The sequence below is a fragment of the Podarcis vaucheri genome (assembly GCF_965113315.1).
Source record: "Podarcis vaucheri genome assembly, chromosome: 8".
NCBI classification, from domain to species: domain Eukaryota; kingdom Metazoa; phylum Chordata; class Lepidosauria; order Squamata; family Lacertidae; genus Podarcis; species Podarcis vaucheri.
In genome coordinates, this window is record NC_138766.1 from 71,015,679 (window position 1) to 71,032,738 (window position 17,060).

At 43.8% G+C, this 17,060-nt stretch overlaps 1 protein-coding gene across 1 annotated transcript in view; it reads right to left on the reverse strand.

Annotated features, from left to right (window-relative positions):
• Positions 1-262: 262 nt before the first annotated feature.
• Positions 263-17,060, reverse strand: part of RGS22 (regulator of G protein signaling 22) — a 78,687-nt gene continuing 61,889 nt past the window's right edge. Inside the window, exons 22-28 of the mRNA XM_082235479.1 lie at positions 15,422-15,583; positions 11,290-11,469; positions 8,224-8,364; positions 6,412-6,522; positions 4,170-4,278; positions 2,835-2,948; positions 263-367 (exon numbers count right to left, since the gene is read on the reverse strand). Of these exons, the coding sequence (XP_082091605.1) occupies positions 351-367; positions 2,835-2,948; positions 4,170-4,278; positions 6,412-6,522; positions 8,224-8,364; positions 11,290-11,469; positions 15,422-15,583 (834 nt within the window). The 3' untranslated portion in view covers positions 263-350. The remainder of the gene's footprint in view (positions 368-2,834; positions 2,949-4,169; positions 4,279-6,411; positions 6,523-8,223; positions 8,365-11,289; positions 11,470-15,421; positions 15,584-17,060) is intronic.

Sequence of the window (17,060 nt, forward strand, 5' to 3'; positions counted from 1 at the left end):
TGTTAGTCCATATAATTTAGTATTGTCTACACTGACTAGCAATGAGCATTTCCCTACCTGGAAATACCAGGGATCTAATCAAGGAACTTTTCCATGCAAAGCATCTGTTGAACTATAGCCATTCCCTTACACATACTTCATACTGTTGTGTTGATGGACAAAATCTCCCCCCCCCAAAGGGGGGAGGGACTGTAGTACATAATAGCACAATAAATAAGGCCAGTGCCCCCCTTGCCACTGAAGGAACCGGGGTACAAGCAAATTGCCCACAATAGTTTATTTCTGCACTGGACTGCTCCCAGAGTAGCAGCAAATCCATCATGTCTTCATGTCTTCATCACATTCCACACTTAAAGTTTTGGATTCCCTGGGCAGAGGGAAACAAACCAGTGCATTAATACAATGTGAAATAAAAGGTGACAAGTCAAACCTGTAAGGAAGAAAAGTAGCAAATAATTTTAGGAGCTTATGCACTTGTGATTAAAAAAACTCTAGGCAGAAAAATTAAATACCTATTTTGATTCCTTTCATCCTACTGCTAAGAAGTGCATTCTCTCCATCAAATACCGGTGGCAGGGACTGAATGTGAGACCCTGGAAAAACGCCCTCTACCATTGAGCTTTATTTCCTAATCCTGCAATAACATCACATATTGGCCTTGAAAAGTTACATCACACTTTTTGCACTTTAGCAGGGCTGGGGAATCTATGGCCAACTCAAAGCTGCTGGATTCTAAATCCCATCAGCCCCAGCCCAGCATTGGTCAGTGGTCAGGGGGGATGGGAACTCCAGTCAAGCAGAACATATGGAGGGTCACAGGTCCCCCAATTTAGATAATTCACAACTCAGTACTATAGAGATGATCTTATTTGAATTGTAGAGCTTAGAAATATCTCTACTCAAACTGGAATGAGTTTGCATGTTTTAATGTTTATTGTGCACCGATATGGTGAAAGACATTATAAATTGCTGGTTGCCATCTTTATCACAGAGAAAAATAACACCTCCCAAAAACGGTCTCTCTGGTGGAAGAAAACTGATTTTCTGTAGCAGCTTGATCCTATGTGTGATTACTTAGAATAAATACCACTTTAAAATAAATAAACCAACAAACTGACTTAAGTAAACATTTGTAGGATGGCAGTCTACACTGAACCAAGGGGGCTTGAGGATCGTATAGAAGAATATGCATTGTAGCAGAGAAAGCAATCTGATTCAACATGTGTCCACTCTCAAGAAAGCCCCACTGAATTCCATTTGACTTTCTCCCCAGTTAATGTGCACAATATTGCAGTCTTACAGCCTATTGCAATGCATGTCTATTTGGGATTGTCCTATTCTGCTCAGTGGGGTTTACTTGCAGGTGGGACTTCACAGGGATGCAGCCCAAAGGGTAAACGAAATCAGTGGAAATGTTAAGTGCATGCCTAAGTACACCCAACTGAGACCAAAAGCTTAACTTTGGGCTGGGTAACACCCTCAGAGTGTGAAAATACTACTATTTGTGAACAGGAACCCTGCTGTGTTGGCACAACACCACTGTGCAGATGGGAAGTTCTGCAATAAGACAGATTAAATCACCAATGCCAGTCTTTCATGTGTAAGTGGACTTTGGCAAGCACAGCAGGAGCAGCTTCTCCTCAGTGCAGGCAGAATGGCAAGAGTATGAAGTCAGAGCAGCAATAATAATAATAATAATAATAATAATAATAATAATAATAATAAATAAATTTCTTATTTATTCCCCAGCCACTCTGGGCAGATTCCAACAAAATATTAAAATACAATAGTCCGTCAAACATTAAAAGCTTCCCTAAACAGGGCTGCCTTCAGATGTCTTCTAAAAGTCTGGTAGTTGTTTTTCTCTTTGACATCTGGTGGGAGGGCGTTCCACAGGGCAGGTGCCACTACCGAAAAGGCCCTCTGCCTGGTTCCCTGTAACTTGGTTTCTCGCAGCGAGGGAATCGCTAGGCCCTTGGCGCTGGACCTCAGTGTACAGGTAGAACGATGGGGGTGGAGACGCTCCTTCTGGACCAAGGCTGTTTAGGGCTTTAAAGGTCAGCACCAACACTTTGAATTGTGCTTGGAAACGTACTGGGAGCCAATGTAGGTCTTTCAAGACCAGTGTTATGTGGTCTCGGCAGCCGTTCCCAGTCACCAGTCTAGCTGTCACATTCTGGATTAGTTGTAGTTTCCGGGTCACCTTCAAAGGTAGCCCCACATAGAGTGCATTGCAGTAGTCCAAGCGAGAGATAACTAGAACATGCACCACTCTGGCGAGACAGATGGAGGCACAGAAAGTGTTGGTGGACAGGCTGGAGCAGTACCTGGGCTTTCATTGCCAGTCTGCAAAAACAACTTAAGTCTGCATCAGGCTATTGCTCCATCAAGCTCAGCACTGTGTAGAAGCTCTCCATGGTTTTGGACAGAGGGTCTCTCACAGCCCCAGCAAGATGTCAGAGATTGAACCTAGGATGTTCTGCATGCAAACCAGCTGCTCTACCACTAAACTGTGGCCCTTCCCATAATCTGGGCAAGTCACGTATGCAACAAGACAAAGGTAACTTAATGAAACACCAAAAGGATAAGCAAGGTATTGGTCCATGAAGCATGCAGAACAGCTACAACATTTGAGATATATATTTACTTCCTACAACAGCCTTCCCTAGTCTGAGGCCCTCCAGATGGCACCTCTGGCTTGAGTATCACCTAAGAGCATCAACAGTATTTCAGTTTGTTTAAAGTAGCATTAGCAAAACACAGTTTACTGAGCATCTGTTGATATCACACAGTTCAAACAGGAGAATTATGACCCCACCCCCCTTGAAACTTACTTTCACCGTCTTTGGGATTTAATGGACGTTGTTTCACAAAAGCAGAGCTATAAGTTGTTGTGATCATGGGTTTTTCTGATGGATCGCTCTTCGGCGTGAGAAGGTTTGAGAGCTCTGAATGCCAAAGAAAGAAAGAAAGAAAATCCGAAAACTGCAGGAAAAGCACATAACGTTTCAAGCAATGCAGCGTTGAGAAATGCTGCTATGTTTTATAGCTAGCCCAGCAGAATACATCTAAGGCAACTGTTGTCATGATCTGTGGGACAAACAGTGAGATGCTCTAGCAAAATTACAAATTGGGTGGGTGGGTGTAAGCTGGGAGTACTAGACTGTACTTGGGTACAGTACCAGAATAACAGCTGTACTTTCTTGCACGATGTATGCTACATCTTGACCCTCTCTTGTACAAGCAGTCCTTGGATGGAAATTCTCCTTGTCTCAGTTATATGTAGGAATGGATTATACAACTGACTAGGAGAGGCTGGCCCATAAAGGAAAAAGGGGGAGCAAACCACCAATAGCAACCAGTTCCCCCACCCAGTGGCCCCTTTCCCTCTGCCCTTCTCCTGCATTACAATCATATTCTGCCTGTCTTCCTGCTTTGTCTCTGCATTACTATGTTCTGGCCCCCTCCCACAACTCTCCAGGAAAGAGGGGGAAACACACATTTCCCTATGCCCAAGCTATTTCTCTTGAGAAAATGGAGATCAAGCACTTCAGAAGCATGTTAAGGTCAGATGACTGTTCTCAGGCTTATAAGAATTCTCATCCCCCCACACTCCCAAAGGGACCCTAAACTTTGACAACCCTAGAACTGGTGTAGTTAATTCCCTCCCACTGCCTACAATGTGGGTTGGGAAAACCAAAAAGCTTCCGAAACCAAAAAGGGGAGGGAAGCTTCCTTCCTTCTCCTGCTAAACTACAACAAGTCTTTGTTATGCTGTGTAAGATAGTGTCAATGCTTTTGCAAGCAAAACACAGTTGTTGTTGTTGTTGTTGTTGTTGTTGTTGTTGTTTTGTTTTCAATGAAGCTGTAAAAGAGATTAAAATGCTGTAGCACTATAGGCAAAAAGGAGAACCGAAACCTCTATTGCAGCTCTTAATAACCACCTGTGACCAGCAAGGCATATCTTTGAGAGTCATGCAGTTGCTCCACCATGAAATCTTACTGCTACCACCAACAACCACCCTGCTCTGCCCAAGAAGCTCCATGAAAAGTATTCCATAGAAGTGACTGTGCATATGCAGCTGTTTCATACATTAAAGTAAGAAAATGAGTCATAACTAGATCCACAGCAACCTCTCTCTAACAACAGAACCTGATGAAAAACTGACCTGTATACGCTGATGACGCTATTGATTTTTTATCCAGGTCATCTTGGATTTTCAGAAGAACTCTTTCCTGCTGGAGAGCTTCTAGGTATTTTGAATAAGACCAGGAAACCTACATTTTAAAAAACAACAACACCAAGAAATTAATTGTGGCACAATGGTTTAGTGGACCTTTGTTTTGCTGTGTAAGAGAATGTTAATGTTTTTGGATTCAAAACAGGTTTTGTTTTGTTTTTAATGAAGCTCCAAAAAGGTTTATCATGCTGTAGCACCACAGGCAAAACAGACAACCCATTTCTCTATTGCAGCTCTCTAATAACCACCTGTGACCAGCAAGGCATATCTTTGAGATTCATGCATATTCCCCAACCACAATTTCAGCCTGTATTGGATCTCTCCTGATTTATTTTACACAATGGGGTAAGTAAGAAAACCACAGCAGGTTGCACTTTGTAGATGCAGTCAGATGGAACACTGACACGGAGCTGTCCCATATGGTGCTGTATGTTCTCCAAATTCCCACTTTGGAGATAAGGAGCTGAAACTCAAGCAATAGACGGTCCCATATAGATGTATCTCACATGCCTATTGAACCTACAATTCCACCAGGCAGTTCTCTTGAGCAATCCCCAGTGAAATACATGAGAACCAGCGTCGTTCATTTCAGTGGGGCTCACCTACGAGAAGTCCTGTGAGGGCTTGTATATTTTGACTCAGATCTAAGTCCCTCTAAGAGGTGAAAATACAAACCTTCCTTCTGCAGCTACTGTGAATGTGACAAGGAAGAAAATACAAGACAGGGGGCTCTAGACAGCGTGCCTAAGCAAAATATGTTGGAAAGGCAAATTCCCTATATACCCTGGGCCCAAACCTGTAATTTTTCATTAAAATATGTTGATTTGGATTTGACATTGAACTATCATTCCCACTTCAGTCTCATATTATGTAAACTGCTTAGAAATTTTGATTAAGCAGTATTTAAATCTTGTTAAATAAATAACAATAATAACAGAGAAATCAGAAGTCATTTCTACAGCTCTGATTTCTCTGATTGTTAATAGATTAAATTTGATAAGTACCACCATATAAATGATCATTATATCTTGCTATGGCATATTAATAGCTATTGGGGGATCAGTCCCTTTGCTTATCAGCTGAAAATATTTCAGTATGTGTGGAATATGCTAGGCCACATTTTGGGCTTTCTTAGGAATCTGAAAAAAGTACTCTTACTAGTGATCCTGTGTTTGATCTCTTATTTTCAAAGGACTATTTGTGTCTCCTCCTTCATCAAGCATAAGGACCATATGCAATAGAACAAAGTGCATGTTTTGGTATTACTGTCACTCAAGGGGTACAGCTTGCACTGGGTGTCCCTCCCTTTAGTTTTGCCTCTGGGGAAGTTCTGGATTTTTGTGTGTGTGTTTGTGTTTTTAATTAAGAAGGTGAAAACATTTGGGGTTTATCCATCTGTTTGCACATGTACCGTATTTTTTGCTCTATAAGACTCACATTTTCCCACCTAAAAAGTAAGGGGAAATGTTTGTGCGTCTTTTGGAGCGAATGCAGGCTGCGCAGCTATCCCAGAAGCCAGAACAGCAAGAGGGATTGCTGCTTTCACTGCGCAGCGATGCCTCTTGCTGTCCTGGCTTCTGAGATTCAGCATTTTTTTTTTCTTGTTTTCCTCCTCCAAAAACTAGGTGCGTCTTATGGTCAGGTGCGTCTTATAGAGCGAAAAATACGGTACCCCTTCAAAACTGGAAAATGCCCCTCCTTCTTTTTGCAATGCCCAGCATTTTAAAATATTTAGGGTATCATTGTTAGTGTAAACAGAGCTATAACTAAAGATCCTTGCCCGAAAGAGCTTACAATCTATATTTTGACAAAGTGGAAGACAAAGGTGGAAGGAGGGAAGGAAGGACAGAAACTACCGAGTAGCAAGGGGGAGAAAGAATATTAGCAAGTGCAGTTACATGTGGGCAAGCTTCATTTCAGTTCCATGTACTGTACGAATGAAATCAGTTGGATCAGAAACTGCTTGCAACCCGCTCTAAACAATGTCACTGATCTGTAATGGACTGTGATAAATGCAATTAGAAATTGAAGAACTAATAGGCATGTCCGCCTCTTTAGCCTTTCTACAAATATCAAGCAACCAATTCAGATATGGGGCCAGTAACAGCAGCAGCTTCAACCTCCCGTTGACACATAAAGGAACAACTTTACATAGTTTATCACCAATCACCTGTTTGCCATATTCAGTAAAGCTTGGCGTAGATGAAAGCTCACTTTTACTCATTTTACTCTCAAGAACAGAACCCATCTTAACAGACATGGGAGTTCTCTTCCCAGATACCTAGCAATAAAAAGAAAACTTGATTAAACTCAGTTTAAGGCGAGTTAAAGCACTGTACTTTATATGCTTCATGAGATTTTTAAAGCTTTGCTCTACACCCTTTTATACCTTCATATATATTTTTTCGAATTCCCAAAATCCAGTTAGAGCAACCTCTCAGTAGTACCACCTGTCTGGACAGCTAGAGGAGATGCAGAAGTGTCTTTGGCTGCTACACTTCAGTGAGATACCATAACTCTTTCCTTATGAATCAAATGAGACCCGTTTTATGCAACTCTTGAGACACCACCAACAAAAGAATCAAGAGCTTGGAAAGGAACTTCAAATTAACATTCACATGATGTGAGCACGGATCAGAGACAACCCACAAATGTTCATTAATTTATATTTCGGGTGAGGGTTTTATCTTTCCTCCTTCTCAGGTGCTCAGCCTCCACCTTCAGGGTGACTACTATGGGGAAAGATTGGGCTCAGAGACAGCACACTGCCACTGTCTGAACCTATTTCCCATCCCTTCTGCAATCACTTGAGGGTGTTCAGCCTCCTTTCTCCCCTCAACAACCTTTGGAGAAGAGGAGAGCATCTGATGGTCCTTGTGCCTCGGCCCAGTATACCTGAAGGAGCGTCTCCACACCCATCGTTCAGCCCGGACACTGAGGTCCAGCGCCGAGGGCCTTCTGGCGGTTCGTTCACTGCAAGAAGCAAAGCTACAGGGAACCAGGCAGAGGGCCTTCTCAGTAGTGGCGCCCGCCCTGTGGAACACCCTCCCATCAGATGTCAAGGAAATCAACAACTATCTGACTTTTAGCAGACATCTGAAGGCAGCCCTGTTCAGGGAAGCTTTTAATGTGTGACATTTTAATGTATTTTTAATCTTTGTTGGAAGCCGCCCAGAGTGGCTGGAGAAACCCAGCCAGATGGGCGGGGTACAAATTATTATTATTATTATTATTATTATTATTATTATTATTATGGCTGAAGGAAGCTACCAAAGTTAACTCCCCACCCTAATCCTGGTTCCTGGTCAGAACTAGCATCTGCATGTTGCCTCCTGCTGCCCAGGGGTATTCCAAGAAGGGTACATGCACCATCCATGGCTGCAGCTTGAATAATCTCTACTGCTGGTGGATTTCCTATTCTAATCTGCCTTCCCATCCAGTATGGGTATGGTGTTTATCGGCTACTGCTAAAGACCCTGCCTGGATACCTCCCCTACTCCCCTTCCGCTGGGACTCCCAACATTCCAGATGTGGCAGAGCTACTTTGCTACTACATGTATATTTAGATGAGTGGGCCCGTGTTCATATGGAAGCAACTCTCTGAAATGATAGAACACCTTTTCTCTGGAGATGCTTGAAAGCGCAGGGTTTTCTGGCATCACTAGAAGCTGCTTTCATTTAGACTAAGCTTTAGCTTGCAATGTTACATTTCAGCAACATTTCAATGTATGCTTTATATTAAAATATTGTACCTGCTTCAAGTTCCAAGGAGGGCTGAAAACAAACGTAATGAATGAATTAGATTAGCATTTATGGGAGGGGGAGGGAGAGAAACAGAGAGGAAGAAACAATATTTTTTAAAAAAAATCTGGACAGTGATGTCCTTCCATTGACTTCAGCAGTCAGATTCATATCAAAATTGTTTTTACTGTCCCGCCTGACTAAAGTTGGTGATGTTCTTTTGTTTCTTAGCTTTTCTCACCATGCCATCTGTTTCTCTTGTTTTTCTCAGCTTCTTTTCTCTTCGCTTCTCCAGAAGAGGCAAAATCTTCTCATCAGCCAAATTGCTTCGGAACTCACAAAATTGTGGCCAAAATTTAAATAGAAGAGCAAAAATAGTCATCTGTGGCAGGAAAAAGAAGAGAGGACTTTTATTTGTTTTAACAGCATATAGAAGAAGTACGTAGAAGGTGGATCAAAATCTACTAGAAGATCTCCAACTGATCTGAAGCAGATTGACCGGGGTTCTGACTTCCAACTGTTCAATAACAGCAAATGCAAAACAGCTTTCCCCACCTAAGTTGGGCTGCTGAAATAGAGAAAGCTAAGGAGGATCTCTTCCTGATGAACTGTGCTAAATGTTTCATCAAGCATTATCCCACCTTTGCAGTATGTTTCCCCATCAATTTCCTTCTCACAAAAAAATTCAATTTGGGAGTGGATTTCTTGAGCAAAATCTCCAAATCATCTTTAATCTTGAATTTGCTAGTACATAATAAGAATCCCACCTAAAAATAGGAACAGCCTGGAAGTGTGAAAGGACTTGGAGTTCAGATCAGCTCCAGTTCCTAGCCTTACAATGTGCTCAGAGACACCTTGTTCCTAAATTCTAGCTGTCTCTCTTTTACGCTTGGCTCTGGTTAGTAGATCTTGGGAGTTCTAGTAAAAACCAAAGTAGCTCCAACAAGCCTGGTGTCTGCTCATCCCTCGTATAGAGAGAAACTGATGGTGCTGCAGACAACTGGGATATTTGCCATAAAAACAAAGCACATCTCTCTTTCCTAATGCCCAGCACAAAACACCACCTCCCTCCATATTGTTGCCCAGTATTTTGCTTCAGACCTGCACATACTTCTAATCAGTATGTGTTTATTGCCGATGAAAAACCTACCTAAAACCACAGTTAATAAGCATTTCATTAAAAGAATGTCTAAATAATTGCTTGCATTAATAAAAGCACAGAATGGCAGGTTTTGGTTTTTTAAAAAAGTGTGTGTGTGTGTGTGTGTGAGAGAGAGAGAGAGAGAGAGAGAATGAATGAATCACAATGGTTGCTTTTAACCCAACTATTTTCCAGAATATTCTATTTACAAAGGGAAGGGAGCTTTTTAAACAACAACAACAACAACAACACATTGCTCTTTAAGAGAAATGGATTTCATCACTGAATAAGTTCTGAAAGAACAGAGCTGACAGGAAATGTTTCAAGCGATATAATCTTTTTGCAATGTATGTTTTAAACTGGGGGGGGGGCACACAAAATTGAATGCAAAGACCAATACTGTATTCAAAGGCTGGTCTCAATTAAAGCATTAACGCATGAACCTATGTTGCGTAGATACTACCATTATATAGTTTAGCCAATAGGCGGCACTGGACTTAGTTATATCGGGGTGAAGTTGGAAGTCACTGTCCATCTAGCTCCCTGACAGGTGTGCCTTTTAAGCTTCTATGACAAATGACAGTTCCCAGGATTCTTTGGGAGAAGCTATGTCATTGTTAGCATTGTAAGCAGCCATTGTCATGAAGTTTTGTGGCCTACTCCAACAGCTCTCTCCAAGGCCTCTTTCCAGAATGCAGGGAAAATCTCTTCACACGCAGATTGCCTCTAATGGTGTTAATGGCATATAATCCACTAGAATATTGTTGGTTCTCACAATAAACACATTGAGTCCCATTTTAAAGAGGGAGATCTGAGGCAAAGCGTGAGGGAACACATTGTGCCTGGTGCTGTCCATGAATTCTTGGCTGAGGTGACATCTGAATCCAGGCCTCTTGGACTCAAGGCCACCCACTATCCATATCAGCCTGGTGAAAGTATCCACCATCTCTGGGTTTAGCTGCATTTTCCATTCATACATTGGAGCCCTTTATCTACCCCACAATCTGTTCCTACTCTTGCGATCAGGGATGTTTTATGGATTCATATTAATATTTGTTTAAAAGGTAAGGGATGTTGGTAGGGAAGAACTGTTGGTGGTATTTTGTGGAAGTGAAGAATTAGCTAAATGGCCTTTCAAAACAGAAGCATAAAAGGTACTAACTGCTGGTGGTCAACAGTACTAGTTTTTACAGATGACCCTATTTGGTCAGTACAGCAGAATAGGCATACTTCTTTTATTAAAAAAAATAGCAGGGAGGAGGGGAAGAGCCTACAACCGCATCCAGTAACATCAGTCATCTAAAGAAAAAGAGCAGTGCATCTGATCAAGTTAAGCTGCCCTTGTGCATTGCTGACATTTGCAAAATCCCTAGCACAGATCCAAAAATCCTTAGGCGTCTGCACTCACACAGTGGGATACACTGATTTTTCATATTGGCAGCAGCTTTTATGAACTACATTGGAGGTCGAGAGAGAGAGAGAGAGAGAGTCCCCTGACTTTCTGGAGTAGTTTTACAAGGATCACAAGAAGCTGCAATGGAAAGGAGGCTTCAGCAGTGCCAGAACATGGGCAGAGCTTTCTGTGCATGGCTAGAAGGTCAGTCTATGAGTGACTACTTCAATATGAATCTTTCATATTTGTTACTTAATACAGTCATACCTCGGGTTGAAGTAGCTTCAAGTTAAGTATTTTCGGGTTGCACTCCGCGGCGACCCGGAAGTAATGAAGCATGTTACTTCCGGGTTTCACCGCTCGTGCAGACGCTCAAAATGATGTCACGCGCATGCGCAGAAGTGGCGAAACGCAACCAGTGCACGCGCAGTCGCGTGTTACATTTACTTCAGGATGCGAACGGGGCTCCAGAAAGGATCCCGTTCGTATCCAGAGGTACCAGTGTACACTAAATTCTGATCCTGGCCATGAGTAAAGGTATTGCCTATGGCTCCTTAAATCCAGTTTCTAACACTTAAAATCTGATGAGACTTAGAGGTAGGTTCTGGTTTTCTGGGCTGAGATTTGTGCCGGTAAATAACTGTGGTGGATGAAAAGCTGTTTCTATAAAATTTACCGGCACAAATCTCAGCCCAGAAAACCAGAACCTACCTCTAAGTCTCTATTTCAACACCTCCTAACTAAACCCAGGGTTTTCATCATTCTTATTATACCTGTGCCTCTCTAAACACGTAAGGGCCTAGCTCTTTCCTGTGCTCCATGATCTTCTGGGCCTGCTCCTCAGGTATGTCAATCTGAAGAGCTGGTGGAATGGCAGAATTTATGAAGCAGTTGATGATGGTCGTGATCTTATTCTGGATGATAGCACTGTCACAGTGGGAATGGCACAAGTCCTGGAAGGGAAAAGTACAATAGGCAGGGTAAAGACCCTCTGTAATGTAAATATTTTATTTCAGGTAAAGACTCTCAGAGCAACAAACAAAAATGAAAAATAACACAATACAATAAATACATTAACACAACATAAAGCAGCAGCAGCAACAACAAGAAGAGAAACAGCTTAAAGCAATATAGAAGCCAATTTCTTAAAAAGCTGGGGCAAATAAGGCTCTAGGTAAAGGTAAAGGGACCCCTGACCATTAGGTCCAGTTGTGACTGACTCTGGGGTTGCAGCGCTCATCTTGCTTTATTGGCCGAGGGAGCCGGTGTACAGCTTCCGGGTCATGTGGCCAGCATGACTAAGCCGCTTCTGGCGAACCAGAGCAGCGCACGGAAATGCCGTTTACCTTCCCACCAGAGCAATATCTATTTATCTACTTGCACTTTGACGTGCTTTAGAACTGCTAGGTTGGCAGGAGCTGGGATTGAGCAACGGGAGCTTACCCCATTGCAGCAATTTGAACCACCGACCTTCTGATCAGCAAGTCCCAGTGGCGTAGCGTGGGGGGTGCAGGGGGGGCCAGCCGCACCGGGCGCAACATCTGGGGGGGGTGCGCTCGCACTCTCAGCTCTCTGCCCCTACCTGGCTCACTCACTCTCTCTCACTGCAGTGCTGGCTATGCGAATCCGATCCGAGCTGCTGGGTCGCCGCCCACTGTGGAGGGGGTGGGTGCCAGGCGTGCGGTGTGCGGAGAGAGAGAGAGGGACTATCTGGGGGAGGGACAGTGCAGCGGCCGCCCAGCGCAGCGCTGAGCGCGGGAGAGAACCACACCAGACCAGACCAGGCAGCAGCAAGAAGAAGCTGGCAGCGGCGGCAGGTTAGGGGTTAGGGGGCGCAAATTACTTGCCTTGCCCCGGGTGCTGACAACCCACGCTACGCCGCTGGCAAGTCCTAGGCTCTGTGGTTTAACCCACAGCGCCACCCGCATCCCTAAATAAGGCTCTACTTGGTGTTAAAAACGCATTGGACTCAGTGCCAGATAAGCTGCCTTTGGAAGAGTATTCCATCATTGGCACAACACAACTGGAAGACAATCTCCCTGGTCACTGCTGCCTCATTTCAGCATGCAGAAGGACCTGAAGGAGGGTCTCAAATAAATATTTCAATAACGGGGCAGGTTGGGGGAGATTGAGGTGGTATTCCTTAAGGTAACCTAATAAAACCCACCCTTTAAAGAGGAAGATCTTATTCCTTACCCTTTTATTACCGCTCCTGTAATAGTTGTAAAAAGGATTTCTATTCTCTGAAGACCTTTTTAAGGTTTGTTCAAATACACAGCTTAGCCATATCATGTCACTTATGCATTAGCATTGTTCCAGACATCCACTTAATCACCAAAGTGGCAAAGTAAGGTAGCTTGTAGGCAGGTTAATAGCCACAGCCACATGAATTTTCTACCACCTCAGTTCCATGATTATCCAGCTGTTTGGATACACACCTGCCCTGGTCCAGTGCCTCTACAGCACATGCAGGGGGTCTTCACTATACAGATCAACCTACATACAACTTTCAGGTCAATGTTGGAAAAATACTCCATCTATTCAGTTCCACTGCATGTAGAGAGCATTTCCCAACATTGAGAGAGATGTGGCAATCCTATATACTAAAGCACATGGCTTCCCCCAAAGAACTGTGAGAACTGTAGTTTGCCCACCACAGAGCGAGAATTCCCAGCACCCTTTGCACACTACTTTTTAGGGGAAGCCATGCACATTAAGTGTATCGTGTAGTTGTATTAAACACCCAAAAGTGAGGTCTATGGCAGCTGGGTAGCTCAGTTGTTTAGAGTGTGGTATTGGCATCGCCAAGGTTGCAGGTTCAATTCTCGTAAGAGACAGCTGCATATTCCTACATTTATGGGGGCTGGACTAGATGATCCTCAGGGTCCCGTCCAACTCTATGATTCTATGAGATTTCTTTGAGATATCTATGAGATAAGCAGGCTTGGTGGTGCCCCAAGGGTTGAGGAAATGCATGCATGCATGCATGCACACACACACAATATTATATCATATAGATAGATAGATAGATAGATAGATAGATAGAGATAACACAAAGCAGGGGAAACTCAAAATAGTCCAACAATGGCTGACTCTTTTCTGGTTTTGAGCATGCTCAAAATGATGAGTGTCTGTTGGGCGGTGAGACAGGGGTTGGGGCATAGAATGGAGTATCATGGAAAGAGGCCTGCCAGGTTGGCTGAAACTCTGAACAGAAGCACTCCACCCACTGCAATATTCTGTTGGTCCCACCTGCCTACTTGAATGCTCAGACAAGCCTTCTGTATCAGTGGCTTAGCGTGGGGGTTGCCAGGGGTGCCGGCCGCACCGGGCGCAACATCTGGGGGGGGCGCGCTCGCTGCCTCCGGAGTCGCCGAAGAGCCTCGGGCGCAGGCTGTAGCGGAGCCGCATGTCTCGCGGAACCGACGAGCTGTGCGTGCGTCCGGGCTGAAGGCGCCCGGCAGGCAGCGGCTCTCAGCGCTCGCTGTGGAGGACGCGCCAGGCAGCCCCTCCGCCGGTGCTGCTGCAGCTGCTGGGCCGTTGCATTTTCCTCGCCTCTCTGCCCCCCTCCTCCTCCGGGCAAGCGGCGTCGTTTGGGCGGCAGCGCCAGCGGCAACTCGCAGGTTAGGGGTTAGGGGGGGCGCAAATTACTTGCCTTGCCCCAGGTTAGGGGGCGCAAATTACTTGCGTTGCCCCGGGTGCTGACAACTCACGCTACGCCGCTGTTCTGTATATATACGTCTGGCTACCAGAAAGATGGATTCTGAAAACAGAACGATTTTTCAAGTCTTATAGTTGCATGATGAGCCTCCAAATGGATTTCAAACATGCCTCATCTCTATGGCTGTGTACAAAGTATACCTTTACAGCACACCGGAAGCACATTCTCATTTTCCTCAGATCATTCCAGGCTCCACAGTTTAACCCTCACCAATGCACAATTCCAAAGCCGCCCTTAACAAACTATTGTGTGGGCACAGACTTATGTTGAATATTTGTGGTCATCCAGACAAGGGCTCCTTGTTCCCTACAACTGGAGGGATGTGTCTCATTAAGAACCACGCGGCTGTCATCACAGAAGAATTCAACATCTTTGACACAGTCGCCTGAGTCTTATACGAACAATGTGAGGCGTTTTTTGTGTACAAAATGTGAAAATGAGCTTCAAGCCCTCTGGTCTTCCGGCCACATACTTACTCCCTCAACTCTGCTGGAGGAATGATATTTTGGGGGGAGAAAAGGAGGAAGTCTTCACAATGGGTTGCATCGATAGTCTCAGCAGAAATAAAGCAATGGCCCATCAGCAACCCACAAGCTGAATTGGGCTTCCTGAAATCCAGCCAGTCTACCAGCTCAACGGACTGTGTCACTCTAACCAACTGTCCCTGCCTCCCACACTACCAGTCCCGATGTGCACTAGTCACCACTAGACCCTTGTACCGTGTCAAATTCTTCCGTCTATTTGGCTACTAAATAATAATATTATTATCATCATCGTCATCATCATCATTATCATTAACATCTGTTACTACCTTTTTTTTAAAAAAAAAGACTCAAGGAAACTTTAAAAACAATAAAATGAGTGACAAGTTATCCATATAATGTAAAAAAACCAAAAACCCAGCCCTACAAAAACAACACAAAACATTAGCTAAAGCCACCCTAGCCTGTCCCATACTGAATCTGGCAAGCTCAGAGTGATAAAGTGTGTTCTGATATCCATCTCCAAATCAGAGAATCCATAACTATCATCCACCTGGTGTGGAGAGCCCCTTGCTCCAAAAAGCCTCAAGGAATCAAGTGGTCAGCCCCAGCTTTCCCCTATCCCAAAGAAATACCATTGCAGATATAAATGCCACAGTTTATGAGAAACTGAGTTGTTTCCATTCCTTGATAGCCCTGTACCTTATATTTCTGCACTTCCTGCCAGAAGATCACTCCATTCTCCAGTAAATCTCCTTTCAGTGACACATAGCGTTGAAACTGATAGGCTGTGATTGGATTCAACAGGGCTTTGCGGAAAGTAATTATTTCCCGAGATGAAGAAACCCACTTACTGTCCAAATGCTGTCAAAAGGAAAGGGAGAAAGCACGGTGAGTAAACTCTGTTTTGAAAAGCAATACTACAAGCATTAGTTAGGGTAAACTGCCTGATACTTATCTTTGCAATGACCCCCAACTTTCAGTAGTTTATTACAGGGACACAATAAGAACTTGGCAGCCATTTTCTCCCTCCTATTCTTTTGTTTGATTTGGGCAACATTTCTTTGGAAGGGACGAAAGGGAAAAGGAAATGACTAACAGTGATTTAGAACATATGACTCCATAGTGTAAGTATGGAAACAGCCATCATTGTTGATTATGGCAAGAAACTCTTTTTTACTTTTTCTTTTGCAGGCGGAGTGGAAGGGGTTATGAAGAGAAGGGGAAGAAGATCAGTTTGAGATCTTGTGGAAACAAACAAGAGCTGGGAAGAAGCAGGCAAACCACACAGCCTACACATCTAAAACTCCCCTTGACAGCAACCTCACTAATAAAAGCCGCTTTGAAATCCACTGCCCACAAGCACAACGGAAGCTGAAGATTTGTTGTTTCTGGAACTCAGTTTCACCAACAGTAAAACGCAGTTGAATGTCATCAAGACATTTAGAGGATCTTCACACTGAGAAACTAGGAGCATGTATAGCAGGTGCAAACAAGGAGAAAGCTCAGGAATAAAACTTGAAAGAATTGGAGAGAATCTATGGGGATGAAACAAAAGACAAAAATGACTGCAGAATCAAAAAGCTTCTCTTCCCCCATTCCAACAAATCACTTTTACGTCACTCATCACCAGCAGCAGTGCAAGTTTGCAGTGCAAATCTTACAGCAAGGTGTAAACCACTTAGGGGTTTATTTACAATTAAGCGGTATATTAATTCTGTTAAACAAATAAATAAATTACGTTTGAACATGGAGCTCTCACAAATACAGTGGTACCTCGGGTTAAGAACTTAACTCGTTCTAGAGGTCTGTTCTTAACCTGAAGCACCACTTTAGCTAATGGGACTTCCTGCGGCCGCCGCACCGCTGCCATACGATTTCTGTTTTCATCCTGAAGCAAAGTTCTTAACCCGAGGTAATATTTCTGGGTTAGTGGAGTCTGTAACCTGAAGCGTATGTAACCTGAAGTGTATGTAACCAGAGGGACCACTGTATAGCATAAGCACTCGCAATTCCTCTTGCCCTCCTCCACCAGCAATTATAAGAGGAAGTTACTACAGGGAATAGAAGTCTCTGTTCCCTGTTTCCAGGCTATTCTTTGCCTCCCATATCAAGTCTTGACTTGAGCCAAGATCTCTGCCCACCTTTTAAAGAAACTTCCTACCTTTCTGAAACAGCCCAGACAGCTAGGAAATGAAGTAAGCAGAGATAACGGAGCAATTGCAAGGAGAGGGGGCTTTACGTGGTTCACTTGCCTCAACCCTCTTTAGAATTAACACACACACTTTTCTTTATTTCTCAGGCTCAAGGTGTGAATCCCAATGCTTATGCAGTCAAAACA